Here is a 22,552-nt window from a genome sequence, read left to right as displayed (position 1 = left end):
TTGGTTCCTGTCCTGGAACTAGCTCTTGTAGACCAGGCTGGCCTTGAACTCACAGAGATCCGCCTGCCTCTGCCTCCCGAGTGCTGGGATTAAAGACGTGCGCCACCCCTGCCCTGCTTTGCTAGTCTTCTTGTGGTGGTTACCTTAGAAACAATTCCTCTTTCAACTCGATCTTCAAAAAATGATGTTGATTTTTCTCCCACCACCATCTCAGTATCAGTAATAAAATAAGGCATGAGGTTATTGCTACTTCCCATGGGTCCTCTGTGCAGTCATTTAAAAGACTACCCTCATGTCAATTTCTGCCCATTGCAGATAAACAGGGATGAAATAGTTCTGATTGACTCTACCTTGCTGCACATGACGACCCTCCTAACTGTAAGCCACATGGCCTGTTATTATCATTCTCTCTCAGACAGTTCCTAATACATGGATCAGCTGAAAATACCAATGTTCTTTATTAAGTGTAAAATGATCATTTTGATTTAGTAGTTAGCCCATACAGTACTAAGTCAGACCCACTTAAGAACAAAGAGAAAGGAGAGAGAGAGAGATTAAACTTTATCTGTATTCGTTTGGAGACAATATGAACAGAAGTTTAGAAGTTCCTGGAAAGCAGGCTATTTTCAGTGTATGTAGGTGTGATGTGATAGATAGGCCGTGTGGAAATACAGGTTTAACCAGGTGATCAGTGCTAACATTTCAGTCTTTCGTTTGTAGTGAAGAGACATGGCAGACTGAAGACGGGCTCTCAGTCAGCCGAGTTGACCCACCCATCCATTATTCCCCATGTGGAAATGAGGATTTAGCAAACTCCTAGGAAGATACGACCTGGTTCTTCCTAACTTTACCTACAATGACTTCCGTGTGTTCCGTGTATGTGTGTGTGTGTGCGGCAAATGGAACAAACTGGGGAACTCTTAATGCTTTTCTGTAGAGAGAAATCAAAAGGCTCTGACCCTTTCCTGTGGCTCCCATCTTCTGTAAACCGCCGTAAAAAAAAAAAAATCATAGGAAGCTATAAGTAGATTTGATCTCAGTTTCCCGTTCTTTCAACCAGCACTGGCTGCTTCCTGGCATCAGGCCTTGAGGAATACGGTGAGCAGAGCTGCAGATGGACGAACTATGGGTGGAGTGGGATCCCAGCGCGTGGGGAAATGCAGCTATCCTTGTCTTGAGGAATACTAGAAGTTTGCACAGAGAAAGGGACATCCTTACAGCATGTCACAGATTGCTTAGCATTCACATCTTTACGGCCACCACTCCTCACACCGCTGTTCTGAATTAGCTAGGCCCTTACCACCCACAGTTTTCTGAGGACCAAGGAAGAGAGTCTCATCCAGAAAGTAGTGACTGGCACGTGACCACAGTCCCAGTTGTGACCTGGAGTTTAGACAAGAATTCTTGTATCTGGGGAGGTGGGGGTATTGCAAAGATGAGTAACAGGGGTCCAGTGTTACAAAGTCCCTGTTTGACCATCTGGGAACTTGCCCTTGATTCATTCATTGCCAACTTCTAGAAGGCCTTGCCTGGAGCCACCACCTCACAGCCCCGCAGCCTGCTACTCCAGAACACCCACAGCCTTTTCCTAAAAATTATATATTATTATTTTTAATAAGAATGACAAGCAAGTGAAGAAGGGAGGTTATGAGCATGATGCCTTAAAACAGCCCCGTAATTTCATTTAAAAGTCTCATTTTAGGCTGGCAAGAGGGGTCAGTGGGTGAGGGCCCTTGCTGCACAGGTTTGGCGACCTGAATTGGATCCCCAGGACTCACACAAAGGTGTACAGAAAGAGCTGACTCCCCAAAGTTGTCCTCTGACCCCCTTCCACAAGCTGCGGCCTGAGTAACTTCCCACCCCCGTCTTCATTTACACCCACAATAATTTAGATTTTAAAATGGGAGCAGTCTTATTTCATAACTAGAAAGTGTCTCAGCTTCCCTGACTTTATTTTCCAACCGCATGAGTCTTAAAAATTGGATATTTTTAACCAGAACTTACTTGGGTCTCTCACCTTTCAAAGAGACTCACCAGCTCTGGGCCAGCCAAGACCTATTATCTATCCACCTTTCCTGCGATTGGCTCAGATCGGGCAGCTCTTCCTGCATTGCCCGGATCACACAGGAGGAGCCAGGCAAGCAGATGGTGACAGAGATGCTGAACTTAACCTTTGGAAAAGAGTGAGACACCGGGAGGGTGGCTGCCTTTCCCACACCCACTTTTGGTCTCCAATATGGAAACAATTCTCTCACAGACTACCTGGGTTTGAACAGATTTGGCACAGCTAACACATTTGGGATTCCAGGTGAGAAGGAGGTAGGAAATGGTGAGGATTCGCAGGGCCTTCCTAGAAGCCCAGCACCACAGAGCTACTGGGCCCAGAGAGAAGGATGGGACAAGGGCAGAAACACCCCCATTGGAAAAGGAATGCAACTTTGGAGTGCTTAACCTGGATATAGAAGTTGGCCTCTGTACAGACAGCTGGGTGGTCCAAGACAGAGTGTCCAAAGGGTTTAGCAAGTTCGGGCCTGGCATTTTGGCATACCCCGTCTGTTAGGTGGGGCCAGCAGCAAGGAATTCTAGGCTACAGGCCAACTCAGAAGTCAGACAGGCCTGGGATTGGCATTCTGACGTCTGGTTTGTGAGGACATGGCCATTGCTCGCTCTGTCCTGGTTAAGAAGGGGCTGAGGGAGGGGGAATGGAACAGATTTTTTCCCAGTTGAGGTAGTGTGAGGGTTACAGTTAGGTCCCCAGCAAAGCTGAAGTTTCTGTACCTTGTTTCGGGGAGATTTCAGGTTACTGTCCTTTGACATCATGGCTAAAAGCCCTCTGACAACTCCACATCTTTAAGCTGTGCGAAACATAGTTTCCATGGGGACCACTACCGCCTCTGGTATGAGGTACACATGAGTTTCTGCTCTAGGCTAGTGTTTCAAGAGGTAGCTAGCTTGTTTGTGTTTCTGATGGGGGAGGGGATACGGTTCTTCTTGTGACTCAAAAATACTGAGAAAATCTAAAACAAACTAACAACAACAACAACAACACGAACCCCAAATTCTCTTTGAACTTCCAATCTGGCCCCATTTCCCTCTTCTCTGGCTGAACAGCCTGCCATGTCTGCCCAGTGGGAACCTCCAATGTCACAGGGTCAGAGGGCAGCTGGCTGCTGGCTTTCTGATCAGCAGGTGTTCAGATTTCTGACGTGGAGAGATCCAGGAAGATGCCAGAATGAGGCTGGAAAGTCCATAGACACAGTTTTTGTGTCAGTGACTTGGTTCAGGCCTCTAGAATAGGAAGGGTGTCAGAGTCCTGAGCTTCCCTTCTCTGCTTCCACTTTGCCTGTGGAGTTTGGCTTTTGTTTTGTTTTGTGTTAAATAGGATTTTTTTGTCCTTGCTGCCTGGAGGATAAGTTTAGGCAAATTCTCGCAGGGTTTTGCAAGGCAGCCCCAGGAAAAACTGAAGCTGGTGGCTTCCCATTCTTTCTGGAACCAGGAGAGGCATTTAGCTTTTGTCTTCTTTGTCCCTTTCAGGGTTTTCCGTGTTGAGCCTTTGCTCCCTCGACTTAGGTACTCTTACAGGCCACCCTGTGTCTTCCTTCCTTGCCTAGAAAATCAGATAAGATTCAGGGGAAGTTTGCTAAGCGGTGACAGCCTGTAGGGAGGGATGGGGTGGGGGTGGGGAGTGGGGAAGGGCTGCTGACTTCCCTGGAGAGCTGTTAGAGGTCAGGGAAAGGCCAGGTTGGACCTTATCTCACCACAGGAGGTTAAAAGGGCGGGGTGGTTCTGGTTTTGGTGTGATTGGGGGTTAGGCTGGTGTCAGACCTGAGTTCAAATCTACAAAGATCTGTGTTTTCTTATCTGCAGCAGCCTGTTCCCAGGAGACAGCTCAGAAAAGCACACCTTGAGGTATCTGGTCTCTCAGCAGCCAGAGTCTACCGTAAATGGGCTACTTCTGGCAGCTGCTAAGACACGTTGAAAAAGCCATAATAAATCGAATTTGATTTTGTGTTTGTCTTTGGTATTGGCTTGGGGGAGATGTTTTCCTATGTTGCTCATGCTGCCTTCAAACTCAAGGGCTTCTCTTGCCTTCAGGATCTATATATCACATGCCCAACTTGAGGATTTTTTTTTTTAAGGTAGGCAAAAAATGAGTGTTTTCTTTGCTTCTTACCATGAACAAGTGGATTTTAACTTTAAAGTTTTCACAAGTTTGATTTTTATCTAAGATCCTTGCCACATCTAGTCAGTGTTCTGTGACCATTTGCTTTAAGCTTGTCTGGCATTCTGACTACACTTTCTCTACAGGATACCCTTTCTGCTGGTGATTTTTTTATATGACCCCAGGTGTATAAAGTAGATCTACTAACTAAAATTTACTGGTAATAAATGACATAAGAAATTTGTTCTAAAGCGGTTCTTTGGTATAACATATAATTTTACCATTTTGTTAAAGATGAAGGCGAATTTGCATAGTTGTAAGATGGATGGTCTGGGAGTGGGGCTCAGTGGAAGGCTGATTACCCAGAATGCTCTGATTCTAGGTTCAACCTTGCACACGCATGACTTGGATGTACTCAGTAACTTTTACATAAAGAATTCAGTTGTGGCTGAGTATCTGATACTTCAGGGAGCAGGATCTTCAGCAACTTTCAGAGACGACTGATATTTCATGCTTTATGATCACCAATGCCGAGAAGGCCGTTTTACATAAATATATAGCATAAAATGGCAGAAGTATGTTTAGGGCCGTTTCAGAAATACCCCTATTGTTGGAAATAATGTTGTAAACTTACAGCACAGTTTAGACATCTTTAGTTTTATAGTTATGTTTTATTTTGGTGTGTGTGTGTAGGTCAAATGACAACTTTCTGGAGTTGGTCCTCTCCTTCCACTACCTGACTTTTGGAGATGGCACTCAGGTCAGCAGACTCGGCATTAAGTGCCCTTACCCACTGAGCCATCTGGCAGGCCTTTATTTATTTATTTTTTTAAATGAAAATCAAGTTATCAACCCCAGCAACAATTTTTAAAACGAAATATAATGCAATCCAGAGATTTACTAATCTGATGCATGCGGAGGGGTGATGGTACGGAAAACAGTGGCATCTTGTTTCCCATAACTGAACTGAGGTTTCTATAGGAGCAGAACCCTTCGTGTGTAGTTCTCACCAGTGATCTCGAGTCTGAACAGAGTACTTGAAGCCTCCCTCTTTGGGAGTTGTCATTCTACGAAGCGTGCTTGTCAGGTGTTCAGAGCAGGGTTGCAGCGAAGTTACACAGTACAGCACAGTTGAGACCCCCAGAAACACCTGAGATTCATTTTACCTTGAATTTGAATACATTTTTGATGATTTTGTGTTCCGAAACTTTTTACCGTTAACAATTTTTTTTTACAAGCCCTACATTCGGTCACATAATCTCCTAGGGTCATGACCCGCATTTGAGAAGCTATGATCCAGATGAAGATGAAAAGCTATTTCCCTAGAGCGCATCTCATTTTTCTGTCTCAAAGACAGAGCTTTATCCATGTTAGTAAAACAACAACAACAACCCTCTGTCACAAACAACAGGATAATATACGGGGTCACCTGGTTTGCGAGGGAACGAAGGCTTCTTTTCATATGTGGTTTCCCATTCAATAGCTTCAGTTATCCATACCCAATAAAAATAAGTGGAAAGTTCCAGAAACAAGCAGCTCACAATTCTCAAGTAAACGTTATTGCAGTCTACTCTTTATAACTGTTTAATTTCATGATGAGTCATTGCTATTCTCCTCTGCTGCCTGCTTCGTTATCAGATGTATGTATAGGAGAAACATGACATACAGAGGGTTCTGTAGTTCTGGGCTCCTGGCAGCTACTGGGATGCGAAAGGAGCCTGCGTGGGTTAGGGAATACTGACCTAGGAAAAACTGTTCCTCATCACCGGCCCCAGCAGCTGTCTGCTTTTCTGATGGGCTGTTCTAGGCAGCATGGCTACTCATTTTTTCTCAAAGCACACTTACTTACAAAGCTGGCTTCAAGGTTCCTTAAGAAAAGGGGCGAAGGGGGGTGGGGGTGGGGAAAGAAAAAAAGAAAGAAAAGGAAGCACTGAATGACAAGAGAGTAGTGTAGATATCGGGGAGAGATTTGGCCCCTAGGAATGTAAATGGGTAGGGAGAGACCACAGAAGTAACTCTAAAGTTCTAGAAGGAGGATTTAGATTGGTATCCTCTGCTCCAGGAAAGTCCGCAATAGGAAAATGGAGACATTCTGGCTCAATGAGCTAGGTCAACACTTCCAGGTGACGTGGTGAACATTTTATTTTTTGAACATTTTTTTGAGAATGTTTTTTTCCCATGTGCCCAGCAAAGTCTAAGATGCAAATACAACTGTCGTGTTCACTGTTCGCCTAGGGGTAGAAGACAGGCTTGGGGCTTGGAGAGGTCCAATAATTCAGGGCAGGTGCTAAGTGAGGAAGATTGGGCCCTATCTGATCCCTCATCCCTTGATTTTGATGTCTGCAAAGTAGGAGTGAGATAAGGTACAAGGGAGAAGACCCTAAGGGTCCTGTCCTCTAGAGGTGAGATCCAGCCTGCTTTTCTGTCACAAGCCAGTCAGTCAGCCTCAGTGATCACCGACCCAGGTGAGGCCCAGCAGGCACAGGGGTGTGCTTCCTTACAAGAAGCAGCCAGATCCAGTTCTCACGTTTCTCTTGTTGGAGGTAGGCACGCCACCCAACACATTCCTGGCTGTGTTTGTCCTGAGGGAACGATCCTCTGTAATCTCATCGGGAGACTCACACCCAGGTACTGGCAGGGCAGCTCTGGTCCCCTGGGTGACATAAGGACCGCACCGAATCCCAGTCCGTAGCTAGCAAGATCACAGGCACCTATGTGCACAAGAAAGAGGAAGTGGCTGCATTATCTAGAAGGCTCATTTTATCCTTACTGTGTCCTGTCCACCAACGTCAAGTTGCCAGTGCGCACAGGGTGCTTATTTTGAAAGGCAAGCACTTGTCCCTAATTATCTGAGTCACTAGGATGAGTGGCACTACAAGTCCACAAAAGAGCTAGAGCCTCCTTAATCAAAAGGAAACACGCTTAGGTACAATAATAGATGCACGCTGGGAACTCTCTGCTTCTCAAAACGGTTGACCCCTTTAGGTGGTTGCTTCACAATAAGAGAGTCTTCAGGTTTTTTTTCTTCTCAGTCATTTCTTCTTTTTCTTCAATTATATTTAACACACTTAGTATCTCCTAGTCTTTCTTCACATACCCACCACTTCCTATTCCAGAGCTTTGCTCCAACTCACTTTGTAAAACAATCTGTCTGGACAGGGTAGCATCTCTCTTCTCCCTGTCCATTCTGAGCATTTCCTCTTCCCCAGCTTCTTGCCCTGGAGTTAGTTGGGTGCTCTCATTTTCTGGGCTTTGTCTTCAGATGTCTGTGGCCCTACTCCACCCCCCCCCCATGCTGGCATCTTCCCTCAGACCTCCTGACCACTCAGAAGAGAATGAAGAGGTGTCAGGGAGGAAGGGGAACACACCCAGGAGGGCCTTAAGGACTGATGGTCAGGAAGCTAGGGAGTCAGAGAGTGGAGCTTCCACACACTAGGCGCCATGCTACGTGGGTTAGAGAGGGCTGATGTGAAAAACTTCTATGAAAACCACGTATGTCATCCTGGCTTCTCTGTCACTCAAGAGTGACGGGGTCTGCACGAGCAGAAATCTCCCCTTGAAAATGTTGCAGCTTCTAGAGATGCTTTCGGTGAAAATATTTTAAGACTGTAATACATTCTGTCATATGTGACTATAGCAAATATTTTAATATGATTTGAAGTCGGTAGACACATGAGTTATGGTTCCGTGGTGCGTGTTTCTTTTTATGAAGCCCCTGAAGCATGTAGAGGGCTATTTTTCACTATGCTGACGTTCCCTCGTGTAACTGCTTCTTGAGTTCTTATTTATTTTTGTAGTCTCTTTATCATGCTGTAGTTCTACAAAGCTTTCAGCCTGCAAACTGTGAGGCAGGAGAAACCCAGAGGAGAAAGCTTTTAAGAACCCTCCCTACAGGGAGCATAGCTCCTCTGGTCCTGAACTTTGCCACAATGTATGGTTCTAACCTAGTGCTACTCAGACTTAGTGATGTAGAAATCATTAGTGTTGAGTTCCTGCTCGATCCTACAGTGTTGGTCTACTTGTTCCGGTGCTGAGCAAGGAATGAGTCTTGTAAAATTGCCGTCTTGTCATTCTGTAGGCAGTCAAGGTGGAAAAGCTTTGCTTCAAAGAGACTTTGGAAACTGGCTTTTACTCTACTTTTCGAGGGTGTTCTATATACCATAGATAAACAGGTTCTATCAATGAAAGGTGTGTATACACACATGCACACACAAAGAAACACACACACACACATGCACACCTTACTGATAACCACTCAATAAGTGTGTGTGCACGCGTACATGTGTGCCCATTGCTTGTCTGTCTAGAACATTCCACATTTGATAATAGTTTCCCTTTTAAAAATCTAAGGCATGGAGCCTTCTAGACATTAACACATGCCTTACACACTTCTTGGGGAAACAGTTCCAAGAAGTATTGTGCATTCCTAAGCACTCTTTACACCAGCACCAAGGCCTTGGTTCTCAGTGTGCTCGCTCCCTGAGTGCACGACGCAGAACGCATTTTGCATGCCTTTTCTTTCATATATGCAAGGGTGTTCAATTGGGGGTCTTCCCATTTTGTTCTAGGGTTGGAGTCAATATATAAATTTCAGTAATACCTTGTAGCACGCTCTCATCTGCAACGGTCGAAAGTGCTATTAAAAAGTTTGACAGCTTTTGCAAGAATTTTCCATGGTGTTTAGCTGCTTAAAAAATGCTGAACAGATAAAAATATGAGTAAAGTCTATCTTTTCTGTTCATCATTGCTGCCTGTCCTATGGCTAGGCAACTAATTTGCTGTTGTCTCCCTAAGGGAGAGTAAAATCAAAAAAGCATATTAGATTGCTAAAAAAAAAAATAACATTCTTGTCTCAAAAGAACCAATTACAATGATTCAAGTGGGCGGGGGAAGCATTGAAAACATACTTGCTTAGTTTATGTAGCGTCTGTCCAAAGTACTTTATTTCAGTGAGCATCAACGCATATAAGTGTATTATACTGTAACCCAGTCTTGAATATCTGCTAAGCACAGATTTGAGCAACTTCAGTGGCCAGTCTTACATGCTGTGACTGCAGAGACTCTGCCGTCTTCACTCCATCCCACCAGATGCACTTTGAGGTTTTGGAACGTTTGTGTGTCTGTGTGTTTCACAAAAATTCCTAAATGTTCCCATTCGGTATCTTAGCTATGCGGTTGGTTTCCTTCCACATTTCTCACCCCATTACATTTTATATATTATTTGTGTTGACAGTGGAGACGCATGAAGTGGTAGATGCTTAATTGAATGTGTTATTTATGCCAAAGAAGTAACTCCAAATTTATTTCAGCGTGCTGGCAATCCCCAACATACAAACGCCCAGATTACGACTGACCTACATATACACACGGATGTTCTCTGACTCAGATTTTCACTGTATTGCATACACAGGATCACTCACAGTGACAGCATGTCAAAAAAAAAAAAAACCCAAAACAAAACAAAAAAAAAAAACCTTGGCAGGTTCAAAAACAGAAACACAATTCCCTAAATATGGTCAGGAATTAAGAGGTGAAGGCAGTAAATTGGGAGCATGTGTATGGGGTGGGGCGATGATGAGATCTGATGGTCAGTTTTGAAATGCACTGGGCTCTGGTTTGAAAATTATATAGACTGACTTTGCAAAGCCATATTTTCCAATGCAAACGATGGGATTTAAAACCCTTCCTTACTTTAGCTGAAACTCTACCTTTTAAGGAGTTAGACTGACTTGCGTAGACACATCTTATTTTATTTATTTTTGGCCTGTGAGAGGAGAGCTCTCACAGACCAGGCCACCCTAGATGTAGTTGAGGACGTCCTTGAACCTCTGGCCCATTGCCTCCACCTTCCAAGGGCAGGGATCACTGGTCTGCGCCCCCATCCCAGCATCAGCCCTTCTTTTAAGGTCTATGATACTTGTGGGAACTTGAGAATGGCATCAGAGATTCCCTTCCCATCTGACTTGAACTCCCCCAGGCTTTCTACTGACCATCTGGCTTGGCTCCACAAGGATGCGAGGCTGAGCGTTAGGGCTGACGGGAGGAGATGAAGGCCAATTCACAGGTGGACAGGTGTAAGTAGAAGGAGAAGAGCCCTCCTCAGGTGCTGGAGCACTTAGGAGTTCCAGGGAGGGGCGCCGGACAGTGAGAGAGACACACGGAAAAGGAGAGGCTAAGGACAATTGTCATGTCCAGCTCCTGCCAGTTTATAGAAAGGTGAAAGGAAACGGACTTCCTCCTAGGCTGGCACTTGTCCTCCTGTGCCCAGGACTCCCAGGCCACTGGGCATTTACCTGACTTAATGCATTGCTTTGCCTTTGCTGAGCTGACCTCGGATCTTAGCAATGGTCCTAACGCCCATCTCTGTGGATGTCTAGTTATCAATTCCTGATAGCATGTCAGGTGTCTAAGTCAGGTTCTGTCTGAATGGGCTTATTGCGTCCCCGTCCCTTAGTCTTCCTCCTAATGTTTAAGGCGTTCCTGCTCCATTTCCTTAGTGTTTGTGTATACGCGTTCACACATGCCACAGCATGCGTGCGGAGGTCAGAGGGCAACCTGGAGGAATCTGTGCTGTCGACAGTGGGATTTCTAGGCTTGGCAGCTGGTGCATTTACTCATTGAACGATCTCCCCAACCCCACCCTGTATTCTTCAGCCTTAGTTTGGACCAGGAGACTATGTGAGATTGACTAGAAAGTGACCCAGAGTGAAGAAGCTTTGTTTGATGACAATTGTGTGAGATTCTGGCACACAGTGGAGAGGGCTCTGACAACTCCACGGACATACCCTGGCAGGTCAGGATTCCCAGAGCCCTAGGGACTCACAAGGCTATACCTCCCATTCCTCCAATTGTCCAGTGTTATTGGTTCCACTGTCCCAGTGAGTTTTATGGCTGGGTTGTGCTGCCCGAGACCTCCGGGCCTGCTCTTCCTGTCCTATGGCCTAGAATGCTGTCTTCTGCCCGCCCCCTTTGCTTGTCTCTACTTTAGTAGCTCCCCCAAGTCTAGGTCAGTTCTTACTTCATGCACTCTCAGATTTTTCTTGCTTTCTGACTAAGTCCATGAGTTTGCAACTATATATTTATCACTGTGACTATGTTGTTTAGCTTCTGCCCCCTCAACTGGAATGCATAATGGAAACCAAAACTCTTTCTGACACTGTTCACGGTTTGTGCCCCATTTCAAGGACTAACCATGCCTGCTTCTGCTTAGCTCCCGAGATGGGGTCAGCTGGGGCTTCTTAAGAGTGGACTGCACTCTGCAGAGGTCTTGTTGGCCATCTGTGCTCAGCACAGACGTGGCACTTGGGCCAAAGTGTGAACACGGTGTCCTTTTGTTATATGCGGTGACAGTAGTAAGAGCTGCAGTGAATGATGGGTCCATACGGCTTGAGATGAGAAAGTGGGCATTACATCATAGAAGACCATGCTAGAATTTGGCTCAGGGTTAGCAGGTGTCCACAACTAACTCCTTATCATGGCTTTCACAAGAATCATCTCAGACTTTTCAGGAAAGTCGCGGTTTGGCAGAACCTGCTTTGTTTTGTTGTTTCCCCTTGGTCTACTGGGAATCACTTTGAACCAAGAATAAGGAAACATTAATCACTTGAGTCTGAGCAGAATTATAGAAGGGGAAACCAGAAATTAACAGAATCCTAATTAATATTAAACACACAAGTTAATCATTGATTTTGATCATTATCTGTAATATTTTGATTAGAAGATACCTGAAATATACTTTGTTTCTATTTAAAACATAAACTGGGCGTGTTAATACAGAATTTTAATGCTAGCTCTTGGAAGGCAGAAGCAGGAAGATCTCTGTAAGTTTGAGGCCAGCATGATCTAAATAACAAGTTCCAGGACAGTCAGGACTACATAGAAAGACTTTATTTCAAAACAAAACGAAACATAACAACGAAAGTACTAAGACTTAGGCCTTGGGATATGCATTTATATGTCTGGTGAAAATTCTTCCCACTGTCACCTAAGCTGGAACCTTCGACATGCCATCTCTCCCAGAGACCCCCGAGTCCTCAGACAACCCATGCTGAGGCAGGGGTATGGTACGCTAGGAGAACAACGAGGCAATTTCTTGGAAAAGCTGGGAAAATCCAAAGTCACGAGAATTTTAGATTTATAACGGATGTTTAAAATCTAAGTCTGGAGTCTACCACCAGGACCAAATTGTATGCTGAAGGCAATTGAATTTCTTTGCTACAGAAAAAGTAGGAAATGAATAAAGTAGAGACTATCCGTATTTCATTAGGCAAACAAAGAGGAAACAAACAGCCTTTGCTTTTTCTTTTAATGCTACACTCAGGAAAACTGTCCCAACCACAGAATCCTTTAGTTAGGTAAGACATTGTAAGTAACAATTACAGGAAGCACCGAGCTGTTTCTGAAGGGTCATGGCAAGCATTCTCGAGCATTCTGACATGGTGGCTGGGAGGCTGTTCTTGGCCTACGATGAACTTTAGTGTCTGAAACACTCTGTAATCCTGGAGAAGGCATATCTCTTGTGCTTTCTACGTTATCAGATTTCATGAGTAAGGATTTCCCAAGACGTTTTTACTCACCTGTCATGAAAAGAAATGTAACAGGTGGAAATCAGAGTCTCTGCACAGTGGGAACATTCTGTTCAGTGTTCACTAAAGCTCATTGTTCCCTTTACACTGGGATGACACCGGGTTAGAAACAGACATGAGTATGATTGGGCCCCTGCTGTAGTGAAGTCAAGAACACATGTCTAAATGTCGGTGGTCTTAGGGGAGTATGATGTATTGGGTGGTTGAGGGGGCAGTACATGTGTGATGAAAAATAGAAACACCCAGTGCTGGGGGAAAGGGACAAGAGGTCAGTAAGTCAGTCAGAGTCCAGGAAATGTTTTGTGTAGGAGATAGCAGTAGGGCACGGCCTTAAAGGTCACCAAGATGCTTGGCACGGTGCTGGAGGAAGGAAGAGAAGCCTACTTCAGGGAAGCAACTGGCCCAGGAAACTATAAAGACGTGAGCACTTCAGGATGCAGAGAGCTTCCCACAGGCTGGGGACCAGCTTGTGGGTGCCTGAGCACCGCGAGTCTTGGCAAAATCCTTGCTGCAAACCCACTTGGGAAAGAGGCTGTGGAAGTCCTTCCATGCCAAGCTAAAAGTGATGACTTCCATCCTAAGGGCAAAGGGTACCGTGGAAGGCAGGGGAGCACCAGGGTGCTATGCTTAGGTGTGTGCTTCCGAAATGTGATTCTGGCAGCTCTTGTGCACTGGAAATGAAGACAAAACAACTCCGGGAGATCTGGAAGTATTCTAGCTAATTTTTGAGGAAGAAATACTTATAAATCTTGCCATTTATTCTCTTAACATACCATAGAGGCCCGATTCTACCTGACTTTTGGGAAACTGGACACCCCAGGACCTAGAGTCGTGGTTTTGGGGTGAGATTATACATTTTCTAACACTCCTGGGCACCAGGCACACTTGACCACTGCAAAGAAACCTAACCTTTCCATATTGACAAGGCACTGGCACCGGTGACAAGGGAGGTTGGAGTCACCCTGCTGAGGGGGATCTTATTTTTTCCTTTGCAGAGTTACTGTGAAAGATTCAAGAGGAGAAGGGAGCCCTAATGTCCTGCTCTTTCTGTCCACAGTGACAGCATATGACAAAGATCCTTTCTGCAGGAAGATTTAGCCGTCTTCAGCTTGTTTTGAAATGACGGTTTAGACCATTTTCTGGCCCAAATAGGATTTTGCCAAGGTTGAAAGTGACGATTACTGGTGACATTGGTTATTGAATCTGGGTACATCTGAGGACGAGACAATGCTATTCCTAAAAACTGCAGGAGAAGAAAAGTAAAGAAATGGGATCTGACCCTGAACTATTGGCTCTGCACATAAGATTGCAAGTGAAAATATTCTGGCATCTAGGATTGCCTGCTCACTTCCACAAAACAAGGGGTCCCAACCTTACACTTCCATTTGCCCTGGCAGTTGAAGGTTCACTTCCTTAGTTAGGAGTTTTGCCTCTATCACACATGACCTAGGGCACACAACCACTTTATTTTTACCTGCTGCCCCCCCAACAGGCGGATTCCTATCAGTTATGATGTAAATCTTAGGTTCTTTTTAGGGTTCTATTTTTTAATCCCACTCAGTAGTTTTTGTGGAATGGTAGCCCTAGGAGAAAAGGGGAGATAGTTAAAAAAAAAATTGGAGCAGAGCTTGGACCTGTCTGTAGAGGAATTCCCCGCTGACCTGGCCACTCTGACCTATTGAATGGTCCAAATACAATAAATACCTCTTTATCCTGCTTTGAAAGGCAGGAGATAGAAGAGTCTAAATGCCCAGGCATGCTGAAATAGGCGACTTGGGATGTTTGAGTTGAGTGTGTTTGAAATCCGAGCTTCCTGGCAGCCTGGGAATTGCCACAGGTCACCTGCCTTGCTCCACAGGGATAGGCCCAGGTCTCCCCAGAGATCGTCCACAGCAGAATTGTAGTACAAATTCCTTTCTTTGTCGGTTGGCCTCTTCCACTAGACCATGGCCTATAAAATTTTTGTAAAAACAATCCTTAAATATTATTTGAAAGGGCAAATGGCCCACGCTGAAAGCTTTGACAGTTTGACATATAGTGCGTGGTTTTGATAGCTCGGGAACTGCAAAGTGTGGCCAAGAGTCTCCCCCTGCTTGTTAGAAACCTGGTGTTGGTGGACTAGTATCTCTTTGCTGGGCAGAGTTCTTTCGCTTTCTGCAATCCGACAGGCAATGAGTCTGCTTCAGTGATCTTCAATCCTTTTAGACTAATTTGTGAGGGAGCAAAAAAAAAGCTAGCACCTTACAATGCGGCATCCAGAAGCTCAGAGCCAGGTACGGCCAATTAATCACAGCAAGGCGGAATCCTCTAGAGTCTTCTGCTAGCTGCAAAGCCTCTGCCCAGAGAGTCACATAGGTGAGGGAAGGAAAGGAATGTGAGTTCTCTCCGGAACCTGGGAAGTTGCAGGGAGTGGATGTCTGCATTAGAATATTGCATACGTGCAGCAGAGTGCACGCAGACAGCCATTGCTGCCTCTGCATAGCCAAAGGCCATTTCCAGGAGCCTCTGGCCCCTCAGTCACTGGCCTACTAGTTAATTGCCACACGGACTTCATGACACATGGGCAGATAATATGACATTTTCGGTTTCTGTCACTAGCAAACGCCACGACGTTGCTTGCACTAGTTGCTAAGAAGCTGTCAGAAACCATTAGCAGTTGGCTAAAGTCGCCCCGTGGCATTTCCTCCTAGAATCAGCAAAACGAGCATAAATCACCCACTGGAGCCCACTGCTACCCTAATGAGGCCGTAAGCTTGTTTATGGAGTCGCATCATTTTTATGATTATTTCCACCTTTTCAGTTTGCCTTCATTTGGCGGCAGGAGAAGTCAGCAGCGGGGATGAAGTCACCGCTGACATTTTACAAATGGCTTCAGAGCCGCTGCTTGCTTGCCGTGTGGTCGGCTGTGGTCCTCCAAGTTTGCGTAGTGATCTTAAAAATAAAAAAAAAAAAAAAGGAAATAAATCCTCCCGAGACCACATCGAGGTGACTGTATCAAATTGCGGAGTGAATTGAAATGCTAAAGGTACAATTGACCATTTAGACTCTCCTCCGAGGTTGAGACGCTGTGAGATCAATTTTCAATTTTAAAAAGTGGAAGAGGTTAAACAATTTATTAAAATCTATGAAAGTGTTTGCTTTTAGAATACTCTGTTTTATTACGCTCGTCTCAGCCCCCATCTTCTCCATTTCCCTAACCGTGTTGGGAAGGAGCAAGGTTTATTGTTTTAGGCTTTCGGAACATGCACCAGTATTTACACTGGATTGAAAGCATTTGCTTCCAATGAAAATCTTGTCTTAGATTACAACGCAGCAGTGTAATTTCCCTCCCAGATGGGAGTAAAGTAGCTGTATTTGCCTAAAAACAGTAGGAAGAACAAACTGTGCATTAAGCCAGGGCTGTTTTTGGCTTGAGCTAACGATGTAACAGAAACCTTTTTATTCAGGAGAGGTCACTGCCAGGGACTGAAGGGGTGATCTGGCTCCTGCCTGAAAGGCTTCTCCATTCTATCTACATAAGTCTTCACTTAAAAAAATTCTGTTCCTAATGCTTCTGCTTTCATACAGCAGAAATAAACAGGAAGGTTCTGGGGAGTGTTACACGTGGAATGCAAAAAGCCGCCCTCTCCTGATGGAGTATATAATTCAGGTGCCCTCCAGGCACACTTTCAGGAATTCTTTTGCCTGAGGTAATGGGAAGCTAAGGCTGCTTTAAGGCCTTGATTATCTATTAATGCACAAAGCTGGAAAAAAGTCATCGCCACTGGATTATGGTAGATATTTCCATAAATTATCAATGAATTCTCTCCTAGGCAGGCACTAGACATTGCTTGCTAAATTAATCTGAAGGGGTTTGAGATGGATAAAAAGGCTATTTTTGTGAAGGTGGAAACCTATCATGGAGAGGTGGGCAAAGCAGTATTGTTAGGTTAGAAGCTTTTCATTTTTAATCACCGATCGGGTCCTGTGTTTCTTTTCCTCAGCCACCCTCTGCATATCGAAAGTGGATTAGCTATTGCAAATGTAGATGCTGGGGAGTTGTTTTCTTTTCTCATGTTTCTTTAATGAATTGTTATTTTATGTGGTGAATTGCTTCTCTGTAGAAGAGCTTCTTTAAATACTGGACTTTCAAAGAATCCATTGGGCAAACCCAAGGGGATTTCTCGTAAAACACTTGGCTACGCAAATAAAGAGAGGGCAGCACTGACTTAGGTGTGTGGGTGTCTGGGTTCACCAGGGACCCTAGTCAGCACGTCCAGCCATGTGACCTTGAAGTACAGGATTTTCCTCATTAGTTGGGTGGACGGATGGCTTTGGAGTTGGGCATCTTCGTGATCTTTTCTAAGGAGAATCCATTCTATGAGCCTGGGCAACTTTCACAACTTTATATAGATGTTAAATGCACTAGAATGATGAATTTTTATAAAAGTTTCCATTACAAGGAGCTCTCCCACAATTCATAGTTGGCGTAGCTCTACGAAAAGTCAAAATGTTGGAATCCATCTGCTCCTCACTGGATGGAGTTTATCTCAGGACACATCACGGCACCTGAAAACCTCTGGGGGTGGGTCACTTTTCAGATGCTACTAGGGTGAGGAGCGGGTTTCCTGAAAGAGCTGTTAAGAAAAATTGAAGATATTTGCAACGAACTACCATAGGTGAAGAGAATAAGGGAAACCAAGTGAGAGATTTCTTGCTGCATTGAGGATCTAGAGTAGAGACAAGAAACGGAGGAGGTGAAACTGGGGAAGAAAATCTGATGGGCATTCCAACAGGCAGTCATCAGGCAACCTGTATTACCAAAGTGTCAAGTTGTTTGGGCCATAGGTTCCCAATGACTTATTTGATGGGATGAGTGTGCCCTGGGGTTTAGTGGTTACAGCCTGATCTCTGTAGTTCTTCATTCTGGGCCCAAATCAATCTGTCCATTTCCAAAAGTCCATTTCTAAGACTCACAGAGAGGCCTGAGGGTCTCCGGTGAGAAGATGGCATGTCACCGCATGGCTGCTGATCAGAGTACTGGGTTTAGTCCATTCTTGTTTGTCCTTTGACTTTGAATGCAAAGATCAAAAACAGGTATTTCTAATTGAGATTTGGTGACTTACTTTGGTTCCTGTGATTACACGGGTAACACTTTTTTTTTCCCTCATGTTGTCAAATATGGCGTTATTAAAGGAAGGCTGTGTTATTGTTTTATTGAGTACAGAGCTGAACTAGTTCCTAAAATAAACAATTCAAGTGTTTATAACGAAACCGGTAGGAAAACAGGATCTGTTAAGAATATGTTAGCAGGTGACCTCTCAGTGTGCAATACTTTAGGAAGAGATTTTTAGAAACTGCCCAGATTATTTAGGACAAGACAATTCTAGCACTCCTTTATGTTATTTCAATGGGAATTACTTTTTAATTAAAAAAATATGCCAGGGGTTTCCCCTTACTCTACTTGATACTCTTGTTACACTAAAAAAGATTATGTCACCTTAGAAGCATTCCATGGCAAGTTGCTTATGTGATGGATTGCCTGCCTCTCCCCATCCTTCTCCAACCAATCTCAAGATAGATCACCTGTGGCCGTAGTTGCTGGATTAGCTGCATCTTCTCACCAGTTGACGTCAGTGACTTTATATGGAGTTCAAATCCCCAGGCAGAGACCCCCAGTAACAGTGCCACCACATGGAGCTCCCCAGTAGAGGTGTTACTTATATTGCAATAATTGCCATAGCAACAAGCCACTCAAGAGATGGATTGTTCCCTCCATTCCTTTTGCATTTAGCACTGATCTTTGGAAGGCATTTTGCTTTTTTTTTTTTTTTTTTTAGGCATGATGATTTTTTTTTGAGCTGAGACCTTGTTCTTTCTCTTTGTCTTGGAATAAAATTAAAGTACCGAAGAAACTACTAATCATTTAACTGCTCTTTTGGTTTTGTTTGTATCCAAAGGCATTCTATTTGAATAAAGTATGTTAAGGTAGCATCAGTCAAAATTTGATTCACTATGTTTGCAGGTGATGGCTTGGACAACAGTGTAGCTTCCCCCAGCACAGGTGACGATGATGACCCTGATAAGGACAAAAAGCGTCACAAAAAGCGTGGCATCTTTCCCAAAGTAGCCACCAATATCATGAGGGCGTGGCTGTTCCAGCATCTAACAGTAAGTGGACTCTAAATGACGTATGTAAACTAAATATGGACAATGAACCAGTTTTGATAGAGAAAAACGAGCCCCCTGGACTTCACACATCACTGTGGTCCCAGTTTTTAACAAAGGGCTGGCACTTCTTTCCTAGACTCAAACCCTAAATCAGGAGCTTCATTTGAAGCTCACGATTATAATTTTGCTAATTACCCTAAGTTATAAGGCTTGGGAATCCATGGGTACTTGTGATTTTTAAGTGTGTATTTTAATGACTTTGTTTTTCAAAGTGACTGGGAGGTACTTAGAGCTAGTAACTAAGCTTTCGAAGAAGAGAGTAGAACCCACCCCATCGATGAGATCTGCTGTGAGTGCTTTAATGGACCTTTGTAATGAATGGTCTGAAAAAATTGTCGACTATATTTTGATGGCAAGATGATCATGTAATTTGCTGTACAGCGGCCTGAATGGACCCTTCCATTATGACAGTGCTGTGAGTCAGAGCCCCCAGTGAAAGTTGTCCCTGCATTTAGAACTGTAAAGGAAAACAGCAATATACAGCCAACTCTTCCTGTGCAATCCCCCGGGACTGTTCAAGCAGAGTAGCAGTTTATATTGTCTGTGTGAGTACTGCTATTTTCACTGCGGGAATTCTGGAGATGTGAGAAACTGGAGACTCGGGGCTTTATGCCAACAGGGGATTTGTTTGGTTTGGTTATTGTTCTGAATGAATTTTATGCTCAAAATATTTATAATCACAATATTTTGGTGGATATTTTGTAAGTGTATGTAAGTTTAATGGCATTTAAGAGAGAAGCCAAAACTGAAAATTTATGGGTGAAATAATATTCTGAAGATCAGTAAAATTGTTGACCAAGACATTTTCACTATTATGAATGAATATGGACAGGTTAAAATGGAGCTGCGTACATGAATGGAGGTTAAAACTTTGTGATTGCGGCTTCAATAGTCCCACTGTTTTAGACTTAGGTTACATTTCTCTAAGGCCTTTTCCTCTCAATGTGAAAGTCCAGGGCCCAGCGAGCCTCACTGCCTGGCCCATTTTCCAAGCCAGGTTCCTTCTGAGTTGTACTGGTCTAACGGGACATACTCAGTGGTTTCTGAAGGCAACATTAATTCTGCTGTTCTCCATAGGGGTTGTGCCTCCAGTACACTTAAGGATATAAGTTAATCCATATTTTTCAGCGCTGGTGAATGGAATCAGAGCTGAGATTAGTAGCAACAACATAAAACAATAATTTTCTCTTCTTTCATCAGAATCTCCCATGGTTCCAAACACAATCTAGATAGTGCTGAGCATTCTGAGTAAAGTTCACGAGATGTTTAGCACTGGAGGCTACTGGTTTTAGACTCCATGATTTTGTCAACCTAGTGGATTTCCTTGAAATCTGACCCTGGTTTCATTACTTACCTAAAAATTCATTGCATGTAGGTAAATGCTTTGGGATCTGCCTCGTGTAGCTTACCAACCGATGATTATCAACCACTGTTGAGTTAGAGAAAGGAGGATCGTGGAGTCCAGAAGCTCCATTTAGAGAAAAGGTGACAATCGGTCAAGGTGCTCATGCAGGAATGCTGGGAGTTCATCCCGAGGGCCGTCCTGCTGACCCACTCTAGAGTGCAATCAGGATGGCCCCGAACTTACAGTCAAACCGCTGCTATTTCCTTTCTTAAAAGGGAAAAGATTACATGTCCTCAGCTCTCGTCTCAGCCTGAGCAGGAGCTAAGGGGAGACTTGACACAGAGATGCCCCTGAATAAAATATAACCAAATATTGGTTCAGACAGAATCAGGAGAGACAGGGACGAGCTATGTGGCTCACCTCCTAGTTCTCCCAGGTTGTCCCCTTGTGAAGAACTTTGTAGAGAGCTATACTGTCTAAAAGAAATAAAAGTCAAACAGACACCAAATCCTTCCCAACGGCATGATTTTACCTAAACCGCAATGCTTATGGAGCCGTGAGTTAACGGGACAGTTGGGATGGCCATTACTCACGAACTGGTGGTTTCTGGAGGCCTAGCTAGTTGCCCTCAGGCACTGGCCTGGGTCACTGCCCTGGAAGGGAAGTCCTCAATCCAGGCTTCTTGGGCTTTCTATGAATGTCTGTGGAAATAGCACTGCAGTTTCTCCTGGGGACTTCCACACCCTGGCCCTCTCCAGTGCCCTCTGCTCATATGGAAATACCGATAATCATAACAATTTCCCCAAAGCTAGTTGCTCTGTTGACATTGTCTGGAAGCAAAGCTAAGGATTTCCCGCCCTTTCCTTTTCCAGTGAGTGACCTCCCACAGCCCCTATAATGAAAAGAACAAATGGGTTTCCATTTTGAAGAGATGCTCCCTCATCTTTGTTTTGTTACTCTTACCGAAGAAACGTGTAGGAAACTTAAGCCAAGTCATTCAAGAGCTGATTCCAGTAAATTCTATGGGGAAAAAAAAAAGTCCTTGCTATATGGTAATACTGAGCCTATGGTAACTTTCCTTTCAGAGAAGTAGGATTTTGGGGGACATTTTCTTAGGAAGAATGTCACAAATTGTAAACCATCCTATTATTTCTATGTGATTAATGTAATCTTTCTGAAAACTCCATTTGGAAATCTTGCTCTACATAAAAGAAAGATTGAAACTCTAATTTAAAAAAAATGGCAATGACCATTTACTAGCAAATTATAAGGGAAATTTTCTTAAATACCGAAAGTCATGTTCTAAAATCTGAAACACCTTGTAGAATATAAGTTGCTAGGCTTTCTCCCCCACTCTTTGGCAATAAATGGACTGATCCTTCTATTGAGCTTATTCCGTTGAAAAGTTGAAAAGGCTTTCAAGCATTTGTGTGTCAAAGGCATCGAAAAGGCTTTGCACTCCGCTGCCGAGGAAGGAAACAGCCTTGGTATTTAGTTAGCCACAGGTAGATTTAATCAGCAGCTCATGTTACTAGTCCAGAGGAGCTAATGGCTGATGCTTAGACTCATGGACTTTGGTTGTCCAACCTGCACATTCTTGTGTAGAGTAGAAAGAATAGAGAAGGAGACAAGTCTAAAGTGTGGGTTATCATGGAGTGAGCAGGCAACCCCCCCCCCAGCTGAGACTTCCTGAACGTTGGTCAGTGTCGCTAAGGAGGGAAAGTCTCTCAAGAGAAATGATTCCCTGCGAGAGAAAAGGATGAGTGACATGTGTAGATACTAAGAGAGAAGAGGAAAGAAAATAGAAGGATTTATCCACGGAGATGCTTGTGTTTGCCTGAAGACAAACCATTGAACACAATTGCAAACTACTTAATATCATCACAGGTCAGAATCAGTTTGGGACTTAAATCACCTCAAGGTATTTTCCCTCTCTCCTGGGCGTTATCCCCACAGTGAACAGTCTACTGTGTCTTAAGACTTCCACTGGATGTGTTTTGCATTGCACAACTTTTTCCCACTACATTGCATTATAGAGATATTATGTTCCTGGAATAAAGAAAAGTCCTAAATACAATGTTTTTTATTAAGACCAACAGTCTTTTTTTCTTCTTTTGTTTCCCTATCTGATCATATTGCATTTTAAAAATGTAATCTAGATGGAAAAGTGGTTATTGAGGGTCTTATTTAGAATGTGAAATGATTGTATTTTCCTGCTTGGAGCCTCTGTGTGTCCCAGGCATTCTGAAC

At 44.0% G+C, this 22,552-nt stretch overlaps 1 protein-coding gene across 2 annotated transcripts in view; it reads left to right on the top strand.

The window, feature by feature from the left end:
- Meis1 (Meis homeobox 1) overlaps positions 1 to 22,552 on the top strand; it is a 141,304-nt gene that overhangs the window by 61,424 nt on the left and 57,328 nt on the right. For both annotated transcript variants that reach the window (XM_005366444.2, XM_005366445.2), the window contains exon 8: positions 18,752 to 18,897. In XM_005366444.2, coding sequence (XP_005366501.1) covers positions 18,752 to 18,897 — 146 coding nt within the window. The remainder of the gene's footprint in view (positions 1 to 18,751; positions 18,898 to 22,552) is intronic.

Source organism: Microtus ochrogaster, unplaced genomic scaffold (assembly GCF_000317375.1).
Source record: "Microtus ochrogaster isolate Prairie Vole_2 unplaced genomic scaffold, MicOch1.0 UNK9, whole genome shotgun sequence".
Classification (NCBI taxonomy): Eukaryota; Metazoa; Chordata; class Mammalia; order Rodentia; family Cricetidae; genus Microtus; species Microtus ochrogaster.
The sequence above is the reverse complement of the archived record's forward strand: the minus strand, read 5'-3'. Positions and strand labels throughout refer to the sequence as shown.